This window comes from Daktulosphaira vitifoliae, unplaced genomic scaffold (genome assembly GCF_025091365.1).
Source record: "Daktulosphaira vitifoliae isolate Bord-2020 unplaced genomic scaffold, ASM2509136v1 Scaffold_3, whole genome shotgun sequence".
Taxonomy (NCBI): Eukaryota; Metazoa; Arthropoda; class Insecta; order Hemiptera; family Phylloxeridae; genus Daktulosphaira; species Daktulosphaira vitifoliae.
Window position 1 is genome coordinate 21887713 of NW_026099574.1, and position 17955 is coordinate 21905667.

Consider the following 17955-nt stretch of genomic DNA (forward strand, 5'->3'; position numbering starts at 1 on the left):
AGTAAATGGTCGGGCCCTAAAATTCAACAATCAAACAATGATGAAATGGTTAATTTTATAAGAAGTTTGAACGACAAAGAAATATGTGATACTATTCCTAAAGGTGACAGTAAATACATAAGCGAGCTGAAGAATTTAGCATACAATGTAATAGTTGATAGTTGGGTCAAGTCATGGTCCAAAGACATGCTTCAAATTAATGTGAGTTTAATGAACATAGATTGTCATAACCTTTATTGTTATTAAATTTATAATTATGCTTTAGGAAAAAGAAGAAGAAATGTGCGATGAAAATGATGGTCCAACATTTTTCAATACAACAGTGTATAGCCAAGAAAATAGTTATAGTCCATGGGCTTCACAATGGCCGAAACCCAATCACGTCAGAAAATTAAGGATACGTTATCGTAGATACCTATGGTACACTATAAGTATAATATACATAAATGATTCATGTGTAATACATATACTATACATGAAAATAGATACTTTAGTATATTGATCTTTGTTGATCGATTTGATCTAACCCGATCATGATCGATAGTGATAGACAGATAAATATATATGGATTATGTACTACGTTAGATATAAGAACTAAATAAATTATCACTGGACATATATTTCCAAATAATAGACACTTTCTATGCCACTTGATTATTTTCACATTAATATGTCTATAATCACCCGTTTATACTTATAATTATTCACTTGTAGAAGTTGAGATCTCTAGTTTTTTTTTTCTGTTGGTACTATTGCATATGCCTTGTAATATAAGAAAAAGTATTTTCATACATGAAAATCATATATGGGAATTTACATTTTTATAAAGTGTTTATGTTAAGAAAATTGCTATAATAATAATTCTTAAATAATGTGACTATTAAGAAAATATTGTTATACTACCTGTTACTATTAATAATGTAATCAAGTTTTAAAAAATGTTTAACTTTGACGGGGCTCATAGAAAGTATTAATTTTACTATGATGTGTTTATTGCTTATTTGCCTAAAAATTCATATATAATTACTGAATAATGAATGTGACATGTATCATTGTATATAACGTTATACATGTGAGAGGATGAAGGATTAGCTATGAACATGTATAGATCATTAAGTATAGTTTTTAATATAAATACCCTATCTCAACACCTCGAAATGTATTTTTTTTTTTACTTGTAACGCTCTATGCTGAACAAGTACGCATACAAACTATCATTTATTCAACTGACCAGCGTATTCAATCACAAACAAAAAATAAAATGAATGCGATCGAATATTTTACAAGAAATGTATTATGGATTTCAATGCCATAAGTGAGTACAATAAACTGATAATAGTATTCTTCATTTATCGTTAACATATATTTTATATGTAAAAATAGAAGATTACAATTTTAAATATTGTGATTGTGAAATCAATAAATGTTATCAACATAGGGCATTATTAAGAGATGTCTACCATACCGGATAATATATCAACATTTGGGCCGATGTAGTGGTCGAATATTTCGTTAATAATGCAGAGTATGAAAAATATGAGGCAATTACTAACGATTTAATTGAACGTACATCGGTCGATCTGGAGATTTATTTACTAGAATTGTATGAAAAGCTATTCACCGTAAAGNCGGAGATTTATTTACGAGAATTGTATGAAAAGCTATTCACCGTAAAGACTGATTATGAACATAAACGTTGGCTTGAAGGTAAAAAAAAAAATTATTAGTAATACTTTTGATAATAAAATTAAAACTAATAGTTAATAGACGAAACTAATTTACTTTATAAAGGTTGAAAATTATGTTTACATAGATTATTTTTATTGTACAGAAAGACTTAGCTTATTTACAGGTAGCAGTCAAAAGTTGAGGAGTGGATTTAAAAATCGTCGTATAATTGATCTTGTTTGCATGTACAACTTAATTGTATCACGTAAACAAGATTAATGTTAGCATTAGCATTGAAACTGGTTTTCATTTGACGATTCATATTAGCCAATATAGATTTAAAGTAAGATTATGATTATGAATATTAAACATAGGTTTAACTGAGCTTAACTCGACTCAGCATATGGCGAATTTGGTACCGACATACTATCGCACCCCCATTACCTATCTTAATTTTAATTTGGATGACGAGACTGTAGATGAATATTCAGAGTGGTATTTATAATTTGTAAATAATAAGTTTGTTTTGTTGTAAGTTAATTTTTTTTTTTTTTTTTTCATATTTTGTATATAATATTAATAATAATATACATTAAGGGTAACATAATTATCAATTGCTTCTAGTGTTATGCATGTGACAGGATAAAGTACAAGAACAGGTATAGATCTTTAAACATAGTTTTTTCATGCACATATTCTATTTTACATCATGAAATTTAACATTTTTTACATGTGATAATGAATACTGTACAAATATGTGCGGTACAAATCCACCATACAAATACCTTGTTATTTAACCGCCAAATGTATAGATGTTTTTAATTTAACCATATTTAATATTATTTTTTAATATCATTATAATAATTCTATTGCAGTGATTGATATGTCAAAGCAGACCGACAAAATTACAGTCCCGTCTTTTAACCTACGTATTGAAATTGAAGCATCATCCGCGTTCCCTGCTAATACAACTGCATATGCTATAGTAATTTCAGACAATGTATTTACATATACACCTTTTGACGGTACCCTCCGTATATTTTATCATTTTTTACATGTTTATGTAAACATTTATTATTAACCTTGTAATTATTATTATTATTATAAAATAAATATATTATATACAAATAACAACACTGTTTTTATTTTTAGATTATAAGTTTATTATAAGAAACTAGTACAATATATAAAGTTATTGTTTATAAATTATTAATATAAGTTAATTTTCTGACGTGATTGGGTTTCGGCCATTGTGAAGCCCATGGACTATAACTATTTTCTTGGCTATACACTGTTGTATTGAAAAATGTTGGACCATCATTTTCATCGCACATTTCTTCTTCTTTTTCCTAAAGCATAATTATAAATTTAATAACAATAAAGGTTATTACAATCTATGTTCATTAAACTCACATTAATTTGAAGCATGTCTTTGGACCATGACTTGACCCAACTATCAACTATTACATTGTACGCTAAATTCTTCAGCTCGCTTATGTATTTACTGTCACCTTTAGGAATAGTATCACATATTTCTATGTCGTTCAAACTTCTTATAAAATTTACCATTTCATCATTGTTTGATTGTTGAATTTTAGGGCCCGACCATTTACTGTCGGCGTATTGTATAATGCGGTCTATTTGATGGCTTAATAGTAAACGTGTTTTTATTTTTCTTGATATTGCACTGTTAATAGTACACTGTAAGTCCATAAGTCTATTAATGTTTTCGTTATTCAATAACACTCGACACCCATCCACTATTCTGGATTCTAATACTAAATGCATGGTATCACGGTACAATACTTTGGTTATATTAAAATCGACATTTTGGTATAACATAATGTTCTCTCCTTTTACCGGAGGTGATTGTAGAAATAATGATATTTCATCCATCATGCCGTAAATAATATTTAAATAATCTGCTGACATACTAATATATCGTGAAGGAGTAATAATGCATACCGTAACATTGAAGTCATCCTTTGGATTCAGGCCCACTTGCAAAAATTTTCTGTCGCTGAACGCAATAGTGTAACTGCTAGATATATAATAACTTCATCAACAAGCTAACTTGTTTTACTTCGTTTTAGTGTCAAGTCCAATGCATCAAAGCTTCGTAAAGCCATTAATTGTATCTGGAGGTAAGTTTATAAAATTATATCAACATTAAAAATTTTTAATTATATTTAATTAGATTAAAGATTCATTATGTATTTTTTATAAAAAAAAAAAGTATATTATTAATTAACTTTAAAACTACAATAATAAATAAAAAATGTTAGAATCAAATTTTGTTTAATAACATAAATTAATGGACATCTTTAAATATACTAAAAAAAATAATTAAACTTTAATTTTTCTCAAAAATTAATCATAAATTGATATTAATATAAAAAAGTGCAAAACTTTGAATGTATCGAAGGCTATTTGAGTTTTCAATCAGATCATTTCACCTTGTATACATTTGAATACATTTTTCAACTTAAATCATTATTTAGCGTAATAAATTTTAGAATTAGTAAATATTTTACTTTTTTTCTTATTTATCTATCTTATGCTTATTATTTTAACTTCAGGTTTTGCCGGACCACCATCATATTCAATGGCATCATGGTCGTCAGCTAATATGGCAAACGGTATGTAGTTAAATACTATTATCATTTATAAAAGAATTACATATTATTTATATAGTGTAATTTCTTAAATATTCTTCAAGTCATAGCTTTAAAAGTTACATAAGTTGAAGGCACCATTTAAAACCAATCCCTGCCAAACAATATATTTTATATGTAAACTATGAAATTTTATAATGAAAAATCTCTTAAAATTTTCTATAAATCTATATATTTTAAATGATTTACTACATTATTCTTATTCATTACTAATGCAAGTAGTTCACAATACTGAGATTAAAATTTTGCCAAAGGTGTTGTTATAGATATGCACAATAGGTAACTTAACTCTATTACTTTTTCTATCACGAAATTTATGTAATATCATTAACTTCAAATTAAAACAAAAATGTCATTTCTATTCCTGATATCCATCACGGTTAAATTTCATAGACACTAAATTGCAAAAATCAGTTTTAGATAAATATTAGTAATTTTAGTAGTATTTATTACTTGAACTTAAGATAATAAATAAAAAGTCAAATTTCCGTGAATTAGATATTTTTAATGAAATATTAAAATAAAAAATCAATGTCACTATATTGTAAAAAAACTGTATTATTTAACATATATTGTTCAAATTTATAAAAAATGTAGTATATAATATAAAATGTTCAAAGCTTCCGATGCTAGAAATATCAATAAAAAAAAAAGACAATAAGTCCAAAAAAGCCAATTCCAAAAAGATAAATATCACAGGCTCTCCAATGCTCGAAAAAAACTATCAAAGAAATAACAAGGTTTTTTTTAAAAAACAATAAGAAGAACATACCATGTAATTATTTTCTTCTAGGGAATCTATACCCATTTTAAAAAAATTTCCTGTTGACTGATAGAGATTAGATTTTACATATCAAAAATAAAACATATTAAGTCATTTTACAAAACAATTATAGTTATTTGTAGTATTTTAATATAAGGATATATTCGGTTTTGTAGTAATTAGTTGTTACAAGCTCTTTTATTTTTATTATTATTACAATTTTTACGAGTTAGGCTAAAAAATAATTTATATTTAGTACTTTTAAAAAATATATACTATAATTTCTATTATAAACAAGTAAACTATTGAGACATTAGGAATAAAGTTTATTATATTTTATACTTAAGGTACAAACCAAGAAACAGATCATTTTATGAGAACAATGCAAACATTTTTCGTTGCTTTTGGAATAATATTCCAACAACATTAAATTATATTAAAGATTTTTTTTATAAAATTTTCAATTTAAGTTTTTTATTATTTAACTATTATTTTTATTACATTTACTAATAAATGTGTATATTTTTAGGAGGAAGTGCTAAATATCCATCAACGCCTGGATTGTTATATTCATTATGCTTTGATGCATTGGACTTGACACTAAAACGAAGTAAAACAAGTTAGCTTGTTGATGAAGTTATTTTAAAAAAATTATTTTTTACACCTGCTCCATCATAAAATCTAAACATCTTAGTTTGTTAAATATTTTAACTGCATAGTACTTACGGATTAAATTGTTTTGAGCGCNTAAACATCTTAGTTTGTTAAATATTTTAACTGCATAGTACTTACGGATTAAATTGTTTTGAGCGCTGGTCGGTTTAATTTTCTGTGGATCGGATGAAGTTGTTTCATTTGGCTTAACGACAACTAATGATGTAAATGGAGTTACAAATGAATACTAAATAAAATAAGAAAAAAAATGAAACAACTATAAAAATTTATCATTGAAATTTAAAGTTTAAATATTTAAAGTTTTTCAATATTTAATATTTATATATGTCATGAGCACGAACAAGATACATGACAAATAAAATATTAAATCCATATCAGTGAATAAAAATTTGATATACGTGTATCTTGACTTTGATATATTTAACTTACTTTAAGAGCTAATTCAAGTGCTTTAGTTTTTGCTGTAGAATTCTCATTTTTCTCAAGCTTGTGTTGATCAATTAATTGCTGTATATGTAAAAATGCCCATAGTTTTTCTAAATGTCCTGGAATTTTAAGGTAATATAATATGAATAAATTTTAATAACAATTATTTTGTTTTTTATTTGACTAACCAACTGGTTTCGTGATTGTTTCATTAATATATTGTAAAGGCAAAAGATCGCATATAACAACATTGGAATCAATAAATTCTCCATTTATAGAATCAGCATATAAAGTTCCATTTAGTGTTTCACTAGAGTTTCTTAAAACTCCGGCAACTATTATCTCAGTGCCACTAAATAACAAGTTGAATGATTTTTTCGTAACTGTTATATTATCTACCTTTAAAATAAAATTAGAATAAGTTTTTCATAGATTTTCTATTCCTACGGTCAGTAATAATATATTCATAATACTAATATGTTACTGTAATTACAATATTATTACTATTTTTGTTCTTTATGTAATATTATAACAATCATGTACTAATGGCTTATTACTAATGGTAATAATGGTGAAGAGTGAAAGGATAAGAATTTTTTGTTTTGTTTTGTTTATCGTTTAACTTTACTGGTGTCAAAGTCATACGTTGTTTATAGTAATAATTGACCTATAGGAAGCCAGCTATTGTCTTATCAGTCCCTATTTAAACTTTACTGATATACGAAATACATATTAAAATTTTACTTGAGAATCCACATATTTAAAAGTAACGTTTGACAACACTGGTGATGATATTTCTCTGTAAAAATTTTTTAGTTGCAGCGATGCATCTGAAGCTTCATAAATTGTTCTAGCAAAACCAAAATTCTTAAGTGAAAGCTCTTTGAGAAATTCGATGTCTACTCCTTCACCAAAACCCAAACTAAATATTGGATATCTGAATTTGGATATATCAAACATATTTTTATTGAATATACGCGTTTTGGTTAGAAATTTTCGTGTTAGTTTACTTTTCTGTGTTTAAATGTGTAGTAAAATTGGTAAGTTCATCTGGTTGTGAAATACCGGTGTTTGGTTGACCATCTGTAAGAAATACAACTATAGGTTTAGGTTTCTTTGGACCATTTGTAAACTTGATATCTCCCATTTTTGCGACGTCAAGAGCTTTCTTGAGCGCATCTTCGATATTTGTACCTATACATTAAAAAATAAGTATTTAAAATATATTATAAATACTTGTTGATATATCCTATTCAAATATAGGATAATAATATAAATTATTAAGTATAGAATGTATTTTATACATAATATTTATTTAAATAGAGTTGATTTATATATTTACTGCTTTCTGAAATTAATTTTCTGACAAATTTCTTAGCATTTTCTATATTTTCTGGGTTGGCTGGAAAAACGAACCGACCTTCACTCAAGTTTTGTAGTGTATTATTTTTCATAGATTGTGTTTGTTGATCCCAACGATTACTTGTTTCTTGAGTAGCATTTAAAGTCCATACCTGTAAAAAACATTTCTAATTAAGAATCTAGCATTTTGTAAAATATTTATATTTTTATCGATTCATCTAAATTAATAATTAAATGAACGTATAAGTATAAAAAGTAATTATAAACTGTAATTACTTGAGCAAAATCAGAAAAAAGTATTATAGTAAAGTAATCCTCAGGAAGGATTTCAGTTAAAATTTGTTCCATAGCTTCTTTCATCTGAACTAATTTTTGTCCTTCCATGGAACCACTAACATCCAATACAAATAGTACATGAGTTCTAAGTGGTTTCATGTCTGCTGGAGAAAAGTAATGAACAAAATATCCGTCGTCTATCTGAGTACATATACATAATATTTACTGAATATTCAAGTGGATAAATTACATCATTTACTAATATTTGGTTTGGTGTAGATTCGTGATCAACGTCATATTCAACAATGAATTGCCCATTAATACCTTGATCAGATGATGCTATTTGTTCTTTAATAGATGGGCTCCAAGTTATGGTTGAAGAATTAGATGACGTGCGAGTGATTTTTGCCATTTTATTTTCTTCACCGAAAAAAAATTGATACAGTTTAACATATTGAAAAAGTCAGTGATATATTCAATAAATAACGGAATTAATACGCGGCTCTCTGTTTATTATTTTTAGGTATTAATTATCCGTATTACTTATACCGTCATAATATAAAAGTACTATACATCTCCTAAAATCGTTAGTTTTTATTGACCAGTCATTTTCTTATTTAGATAATTTCCTAATTTTTAAGTTAGTCAAACATACATATTTACATGTAAAAAAAATTTGATAGTATTTTAAATGGAAGAGGGAATCAGGAACAAATTTTTTTTGAAGATTATAGAACATACACCCAAAGAAAAACCTCAATCAATTTTGATAGAGAAATTTTATCAAGGGTTTATGATAATGTTTTATTAATACGAACAAAATAATTATTCTAATGAATAATTATTGTTCAAGACAAGAAAAAAAATTATCATATTGATAAATATATCATAGATTCAATAGTAATGATATATTTATTAGATTGAACAATGAATTTATTATATAGATCGAGGTTTTTCTCTGGGTGTAGAATACGATTGATTTCTGAAATATAAAAAACTTGTTTTATATATTAGATATTGTATGAGGCATAGTAAATGTTATAAGTCCTACAACATTTTCTTATCCGAGATTATTTAAAAACAATTTATGAAATATTATCACAGAACTATACGAGGGTATTTATGAGATTTATTCACGAAAAGACTATATATAACCAATGGTGTAATAAATACTATCATACTTGAGGCCATTGTTTCTATTTCATTTGTTGTTTTTAAATCTGGCACCTCTAGTGTTGTTATATTAGAAGCTTCTTCAATATCAACAATAACCATTAATTTTTTGACAACCTAAAATACATGTAATCAGTAATGAAATTTAGAGTTTATTTTTATTTTAGAATTTACTTGACCAGGATTTATGTTTATAACATTTGGATAGACACCCAATTTTCTTAACAAAAGTTGATCATAAGTTAAGTTAAAAGTTACTTTGTGCTCTGCTTCTACATTTAGAGATACTGTAAACTGATTAGAATCTCTTGCGCTAAAAAAAGAAATTAGTTTGTCAGTGATAATAACTTGTAATGAAAGTACAATTTTTTATGAATATTAACCAACTTTTGTTCCACGTGTGCAGCTGTTTGTCCAGCATTTATTGCATTAATATAATCTTGTCTAGCTTCTTTTTTCTCTTTGACGTATGCTTCGTAAACTTTTTCATTGACTTCCCTGAGACCATATGAAAGAAATTGATGTTTATTATTTTTTCATCATTAATATTATGTTAAAATATAATATCTAGTTGTGTATAGTATTACATACTATAGTACATAACTAGATAAATATTTAGGTATTATTTTTGTATTTACATCAAAAACTTGGATATAAATGCACTTTCTGGTAGAGTCACAAAAAACTGAACTTCTTGTGATGTATTTCCTTTGTTAGCCACACGGCTCGAAATGGTAGTCTGAGCATATCTGTGCCTAATTTTAGAGTGCACAATGAAACTGTAAATATCTCCTCTAGTTGGTTTCTAAAAAATAATGAAACTTATTTGATGTATTTGAATTCATAGCACATAATTAAATGGTACTTGATTCTTTATTAAAGCGTCTATTACAGAATGCAATGTATGTATCTACTCTTACAAATATGCACGTTTTGTAATGTTTATATAAACATGTGTTTTTATAAACAAAATATAATATATATATATATTTTTTTTTTTCTCAAGAGGGAAGACTATAGTGATGGGATCCTTAATATTTATTGAAGTAATTCAATTTAAATGGTATAAAAATCAATCAAACTTTGAATTTTTTTTCACCTCAAAAAAGAATTAAGAAAAAATGAAAAAAAAGTTAGTTTGATGAAGGGTTTCGAACTTCGTACCCCAAGCGTATAATACTGTATTATATTATACGCAGCCACCGTAAATTACATCAACATATGCTAAAAATGACAATTTAAGATAATTCAAAAATTCAAAACAGCTTTCCTTAACTTTGAGGTGACAAAATAATCAAAATAAGTATAAATTTATATTTAATGTAAGTCAGATTGATATAAATTTTATAAAAATTGATGGACTCATTACTATAACTAACTCTTATGACGTATTTTAAAATAAACAAACAAAAATATAATTTAAACACAAAAATAGCATGTTTTTAACTACGGCAGCCGTTTGCTACTAGAAGATAAGTCCTCAAAAGTGAAAAAAATGTTCAAATTTACCGATTTTAAAAATCGTAATTTTTTGATTTCCACTATTTACGGGGAATGAGGGAAAATTTTTCAATTTTTGAGGGTAATCTTTTCAATTAAATACGATTTGTGATCTTTTGACGTATCGTTAAGAGACAATTATCAATAACTATGTCTTTAATATTTATAATCAAGTAGATATTTTATAGGTTGTTGATTGCTAACCAATTTTAACTAAAAAATGTCTATACTATTATTAATATTTTTAAAATTAATTTTGTACTTAAGAAGCAAATGGGTCAAAGTAATTTTATTACTATAAAGTGAGCAAACCTGTACTATTATTGTTCGCTCATCTTTGCCAGCAGGATTCTCAACAACACATTTGAACTCTAATTTTTCATTTACAGCTGATTGAGGTATAGTTAAATTCACCCATTTATGAGTGATGTTTTCAGATCCCTCATAAATAGTAAAATTATAACCATCATGAGAAGAATTTGATATAGTTTTGTTGTTTAATTTCCAATATAATGAATGAATTGGACCTCCGTTAGCTTTACAACGTATGGTGGACTCTTCTGTGTGTACTTCATAAGTTAAATCTTGGAGAGGGTACTCGATATTTGGTACGCAAGCAAAGTCTTCTAGTTTAATATCTTGCCACAGTTTATTTTCAAACTTGGAAGGATTGGAACATGTTAAATTATTATACAAACTTGATGTTAAAATCTGCAAAATATTTTAATTATTCATAGTGAGAAGTTATTCGTAAAAATGTTTAACATAAATAAAAATGTTGATATTTAACGCATATAATATTATTATAAGAATAATGTCAGTCTTTTATTTTGAATGCATTTAGCAATTTTTAATTAGGTTCAAAGAAAATAACTTAGAAAACCATAGAAGTTTTTTCAAAGCATAAAATTTACACTGTAAAAATTTTAGATTGAAATTAATACAAAATGTGTCGAAAGACATAGTCAATTGACTTACGTCGAAATTTACAAAAATACAAGAGTGAAATTGTATAAAATGTGGGTTAATTTACAGGAATAATTGGTTAAAAATTATAAATTATACATAAAACATAACTCATTTGGTTTTTATGTAAATTTATGTTATATATTACTAGTTGAAATAAAAAAATGATTACAATATAAATTTACAGTCAACATTCATTTAAATTGTGAAATATGTTAACTTAGTATTAAAAATATATTTTAAACTCATTTAAAAAAAATAATAATTTTTATTTATAACAAACATACGAACCAGTTCTCTAAAAGGTCGCAACTCGCAATTACAAAACCATGGATTGTCATTTAAATGAAGTAATTCCAAATTTGGTAATTCTTTTAAAAAGTTGGGATTAATGTTACTAAATTTGTTATGATTCAAATAGAGATTTTTAAGACTCTTTGCGTTGGCAAAAATGATTGGATCAATAAAACTAATTTCACAGTAACTGAAATCAATTGTTTCGAGAGAATTCTTTATGTTGAATAAATCACCTTGTAATGCACCAATATAGTTGTGAGAAACATTAAGCTTTCTCAAATTTGTAGTATGATTGAACAGGTTTTCTGGTAAATACCCTATGGAATTATGTGATAAGTCAACTTCAGTAAGATCAGAGAGACCACTGAATGCGTATTTATCGATATAGTTGATGTGACAATCCCTGGTGACTAACTTCCGTAAGTTTATCAAACCTACTGACTTAAATGCATCTTTTTTCAAGTCGTATAATAAATTTCTTGACAGATCCAAGGCCTTCACATCATTGTCTAATTTTTCTGGTATTTTAGTAAGATTGATGTTAGCACAATTTGCATTTAACTCGGTATCAATTAAAGCACACTGACATCTCTCCAATATACAATTTGTAAAGTCTTCAGCAAGTATTGAATAGGGAAATAGTATCAAAGTGATACTAATAAAATAATAAAAATTAATCATTTCTCATTAATAATATCTAAAACAGAAAAAACTTAATTAAATTACGAATGTATATATTTATGATAGTAAAATTTTTTAAATTTAACATTAATTATCTCGCTATTAATTTAGAAAAAACATCTAACGGACAATCGATAATTATTTCAAGGGACACACCTGATAAAAACTAATTACTGTATTCTTACACAAATATGAAACTTTTAATTTAATCATGTACATATATTATGACATGTTATGTAAGATATCTGATGACAATGTGAAAAATTAGTAATAAGAAAGGTGCAATTGACACTGTTTAATCCTAACCTAAATTTGTACTATAATTAAATTGGAATTTTGAAGGAAAATAAATCATAATACCACAGATTAAGTGAAAACAGACTGTGAACTCAATAGTTGTCAAAAAAAAAAAAAATTGATTCGATAATTCTCAAATACCCTCAAAGTAGTGTTACCAGTGTACGACAATTGCGCACAATTTAGATATCAGGAATAGGTTATTCAATTAAATATAAACAGCTCGTGTGTTATTGTAAAATACGATTCCTTTTTCAATGTATCAATCATCAATTAAGTACAATGTTAAAATATTAAAATATTATTATTATATTAAAATTTAAAATGTTCAAACTTTTATTTTTGTTCTTATTCTGCTATGATTAGTTCAATTTTTAGCCTATTTAATTTTTCATCTTTTTGAGTGTATTAATGAATTTCCTACTAGAAAGGTGGATAGAATTTAAAGTAAAGGTGAAGAATTGTACTATCTTTCAACAGGATTGTTATCTTTAAATATATCATATTGAAAAAGATCATAACAATTCTACATTTTAATTAAAAATATGAGGTTTCTCCCTTTTTGGTTACGACTAACACAACAAACCCATATAACTTCAAAGTAATCTGAAAATATAACAATAATATGAATGATGTTAATATAGTTTTCTTTATAAAAATCAGTGTTCAAAAGTTTTTCGAACGTCTGTATTATGGGTTAGGTTTTGTTGTGTTAGTTACCCGGCGATACAAATGCTTGTGTATTTGGCAATTTTAGATGTAGAGTAAATTCAGGATTTTTACTTTATTTTATCAAAAGGCCAGTGTGGTTACATTGCCTGTGAAAAATGAAAGTAATATCCTTTTAAAAAGGTTGATACTCGAAAATTTTTTTCACTACATTTATTGTTGCGTGTTCGAAATTCATCAAGGCTATTGTTTGATGTAGTTCAGGTTGTAATTTAAAAATAGCTTCAAAAAATTTATCATACGTTTCTTCAGTCTAATTGGTAAAGAGTGTAATTGGATGGAAAAACACTCCAATATTTTTATACCATGAATCGTGTAAAATTGATAAAATAATATGATGCCGAGGAAAATGTATCTACATTTTATCTGTATATCTATATATATTTTAATCTTTGTACTAATTAATCGCAGTCAGTCATGAAATCTTAGTTTTTTTAATTTCAAAATTTACAACGTGGTTATTGAATAACGTATTTATTGGCTAAGATGCTTTGTGAACTTTTACCATTTTTAATTTTAACCTTTGACAATATTAAATGAATTATTTTACTATTTTTACTACTGTAATATTTACTTACGTACAAAAATATTATAATTACTTTTTTTTTTATTTCTGATTTTGTGTTCAATTGAAGACAAATGCTTTGAAAATATCTTATTTTTACCTAAAAGAATAACATATTACTAAAATCTAAATTGTGTGCAAATGTCCAATGCGTAATTATCCCAGCGCAAATTGTCTTGCATGCAATTGTTATAGATCCGTTGTTACTACATATTGAAATTTAAAATTCTTTTTTTTTATTTTGCATAAAATAATTTTTATATAATTTTGTACAAACGAAATGTATTTTTAATTATCATTTGTACTTTATTATAATCACACAGTGTAATGAAACTACACGTGATATGTTAGATGAAATCTCTTTTTAATTCATTTTGACAAATTAAAAAAAAAAAAACAGTAGAACTATTTTAACAGGCCATTTAAATTTTTTAATACATAAAATGTGGCGAAAAATTCAAAATAATTACAATTTTAATTAAAACTTTTAGACATATTGAATTGTTCATTTTTTTTAATTAGAGCAGAATTCGTTGATGTTTAAATTGTATAAAATAATTTTTTTTTCCAAAAAAACAAAAAACAATTACCAAAAATTCTGATTGTAGTCATTTTTTATATCGTTTAATGTATATACCAGAATTGAATCTAAAAATAAACAAGTAGCTGTGATTTCTATATTTTTCAGTGTGACTATTAAAGAGACTTATTAATGAATTATTTTTTAAATATGAAACTTATGTTATGTAAAGTTGTTTACACTAATGTATATAGACTGGGTTGAAGCGGGGGTAATGAATATTTTTATCATAAGACATTTTCTGCCGCACTCCTCCTCCCGACCAGTTATAAAAATGTTTATAACTTTCAAACACTGGATCCAAAGATATCGACCCGTCATTTTTCTAATTAGATAATTTCCTACTTTATAAACTAGTTAAATATGTATGTTTCCGTTAAAAAAAAAGTAGATTCATCTATAAGTTTTAAGAAATAATGCTAAAAACCAATTTATTTTAATTATAGCTAATAACTGATAAATCAAGAAATATATATAACTAAAAAAACTAAAACATTTTTTATTTTGCAATTAATTGAGTATGATAAACGGATTATTCTACAGTCATTAAAGTGAAAAAATTCTTCGTCCTTCAGAACCAAGGCCAATGAATTGTTAAATTATAAGATATGCTCAAATTTTAATATATTTTTGATTAATAAATTTTTAAAAAAGTATATTTATCATATAGTGTCTTAAATATTTGTGTAGTGAAACAGTAATACGATAATTTTTAAAACTGTTGTTTGGATACGTTATGTGTATGACGTAGTAAAATGTTTATCGATAAATTTAATGAGGAAATTGCGGTTGTTTAATTAAAAAAAAAACAAGTTTATTTTAGTTGTTAAATTTTAAAGATGCAATAAAGTAAAATGTAAGTCTCATTTTCAAGATAACATAAAAAAATTCTCATGATAGAAATGAAGGACACATAACAACTAATAATAAATAATTCTCTGTGAGTCAATTGAATAAGAAAAAAGCATCGAAAAAAAATTCCTCATAAAGTTTTTAGGTTTTGAAAAACTTTAAATCATAATTTAAATATGCATCAAAAATGTAATATAGATATTCCCTTAAAATTGATCATATACATATAACTTTTTTCATTTTTACAGTACATTTAGGGCTATTGCCGCGTTCCCTAAGATGAAGTTTCAAAATTCATCGCCGAAGAGAGGGATGGCAACTCTAATTAATGATTTCTCATCCACCCGTTTGAAAATTAAATATTATGATAAAAATAATCAATTATTTTTATAAAGTATGCTTTTAATGTTGAACTATTCAATTCACAAAAAGTTGGCAAACTATCGTTTTCAAACGACTCTGATAGAGGATCAAAATCGGTAGAAAATAAATATATATTATTTGATAGAAATCTCATAAAATAGTCACAGGTTGATATTTATCTCTAATTGATTTATGTTTAATTTATATAATTATCTAATTCAAAAGTTGATGTGTCAATTATAGACATTTTTTCAGGAAAGCTAAAACAAATTTTTATTGCATTTTATTCGAGTCGAAATTTTTGAAATGTAAAACATATACTTTCTCGGTAAAATAGACTTTTTTGACTTCTGACAGAAATATATTATTCTATAATTAAGAATTTATATTACAAATTATAAATAATCTCACTAACACATTTCTGCCATTTGTCAGCTTTTGGATATAAGCCACAGAATTTGAATTCTAGCTTCGATGCGAAGCTGAGAAGGTATTTACTATAACATTTTATAATCTGTTCATTATTGCATATGTTTTAGAATGTGAGCTAACCATTATCATATATTGTTATAAATAGTATCATTTAAAGTAAAATTAAAATTGGCGGATTATCGGGATTAACATGTTAACTATTAAATTTTAAAAATGAGTTATATACATAAAAAAAGGGAGGGAAATTTTCTACGATATGTACAAAATAAAACTAATTAAAATGTAACATTGAATGCGTAGTTTTATTTTAAAGTATTAAGATTTTGTATTTTTCATAATAAACCGTCAAACTATCTTAATATTTCTAAAAAAAAGATCTAAATGATTTATATTTTTTTTTGTGCTTGAATAACAATAAAATTTTACTTTAATGTTATGTCGATTGTAAATTATTTAATAAATAGTTTGTAATTTTTAAATAAATAAATAAAATTTATTATATGTACGAGCAATATTTATTTCAATTATTAGATAATAAATTAAAGTAATTTTTTTCAATTGAATTTTAATTGCATATTGAATTTTATGAATCCAATGGACTTTAAAAGTGGCGGATTTTCAATACTTTTCTGGGAGGGGGTGTCCTAAAAAATAAAATATACTTGGAATACGCATCAGAGACTTAAATAATGAGAAAATATCGATGTCTGTAATTGATCTAGACCTCTTGAACTTTTCGTAAATCTTTATTTTTATTTTATTATAGCAAAATTATAAAATTAATAATTATTTAGTGAAATATAATTTCAGATAAAATTTTATATTTTCTGTTCTGTTAAATTATTAATAAATTATTTCAAGTCTTATTTCAGTGCATCTGCTAATGAATATTATATGTCATAAATATGTTACGAGTATAATATTTTATAGTTAATGTATTATATTAATTATAAAATATTCGATGATGGTTTGTGAACTCAACTGAGTATAATAACATATTTTATTTTCATTTAATTATAATTAACACCTCGTCCAAATTACTAATACATATATTCTTATTCCATAAAATAATAAAATATAAAAACTTAATGAATTTTAGGTCTAAATAAAGTATACGACATCAATTTTTTTAAATTTATATTGGAATTCCAGTTAATTTTAATCATAACCAATGATTATTTAACAAGTAATTCCATTTATAATCATTGTGTATTTTTCAGGAAGGAATGCAATTTTTTTGTGCCATTATATTTATTTAACAAATTGAATTAGTATTTTTCTGAATAATGTTGTGATAAATAAAATAAATATCGTAAATTTATAAAAATATCAAGAAGAATATATTTCCTTTAATAAAAAAAGTTTGAAGCAATAGAAACTTAAAATAGTTAGATGCAATATAATATAACAAACCTGATGATTAATTTAATTAAAATATTATCACACCTACTTTATATAATTGTTATAACATGCACTATTCTTTGATGCACAGTATTAAGGATTTTCGGTATATAATTTTAAAAATTAAAATTTTGTAACTGTATTTTTAGGTTAAATAAAAAATGAACTAGCTTTGTATAAAGTTTTATTTTTTATAGTTAATAGCACAAATATCTACTTATAAATGTTAAAATAATATAAAACATAAAAGTAATTTCGTGAGTATACAAAATGT

At 25.2% G+C, this 17955-nt stretch overlaps 2 protein-coding genes and 1 long non-coding RNA gene across 4 annotated transcripts; 1 reads left to right on the top strand and 2 right to left on the bottom strand.

Annotated features, from left to right (window-relative positions):
* Positions 1-2852: 2852 nt before the first annotated feature.
* LOC126901464 (uncharacterized) lies at positions 2853-3600 on the bottom strand. Its single transcript, XM_050677918.1, has 2 exons — positions 3082-3600; positions 2853-3017 (listed from the first exon to the last, which is right to left on the bottom strand). The coding sequence occupies exons 1-2, from the start codon at positions 3598-3600 to the stop codon at positions 2868-2870; spliced, it is 669 nt and encodes a 222-aa protein (XP_050533875.1). The 3' UTR covers positions 2853-2867.
* Positions 3601-3716: 116 nt separating this feature from the next.
* On the top strand, positions 3717-5678 carry LOC126901467 (uncharacterized). Its single transcript, XR_007703047.1, has 3 exons — positions 3717-3812; positions 4248-4307; positions 5636-5678. It is a non-coding gene; the product is annotated as an uncharacterized LOC126901467 (long non-coding RNA).
* Positions 5679-5683: 5 nt separating this feature from the next.
* On the bottom strand, positions 5684-17874 carry LOC126901452 (inter-alpha-trypsin inhibitor heavy chain H3-like; the record flags this gene model as incomplete). 2 transcript variants are annotated; one of them, XM_050677892.1, is given in 17 exon segments in its annotated part: positions 5684-5706; positions 5899-6007; positions 6211-6326; positions 6396-6606; positions 6952-7144; positions 7218-7401; positions 7550-7721; positions 7846-8046; positions 8105-8265; positions 9027-9135; positions 9193-9331; positions 9406-9516; positions 9657-9823; positions 10831-11229; positions 11776-12478; positions 14088-14153; positions 17731-17874. In XM_050677892.1, coding segments are annotated over 15 exon segments (2982 nt in total), but the record flags the coding sequence as incomplete, so codon positions are not given.
* Positions 17875-17955: the final 81 nt, after the last annotated feature.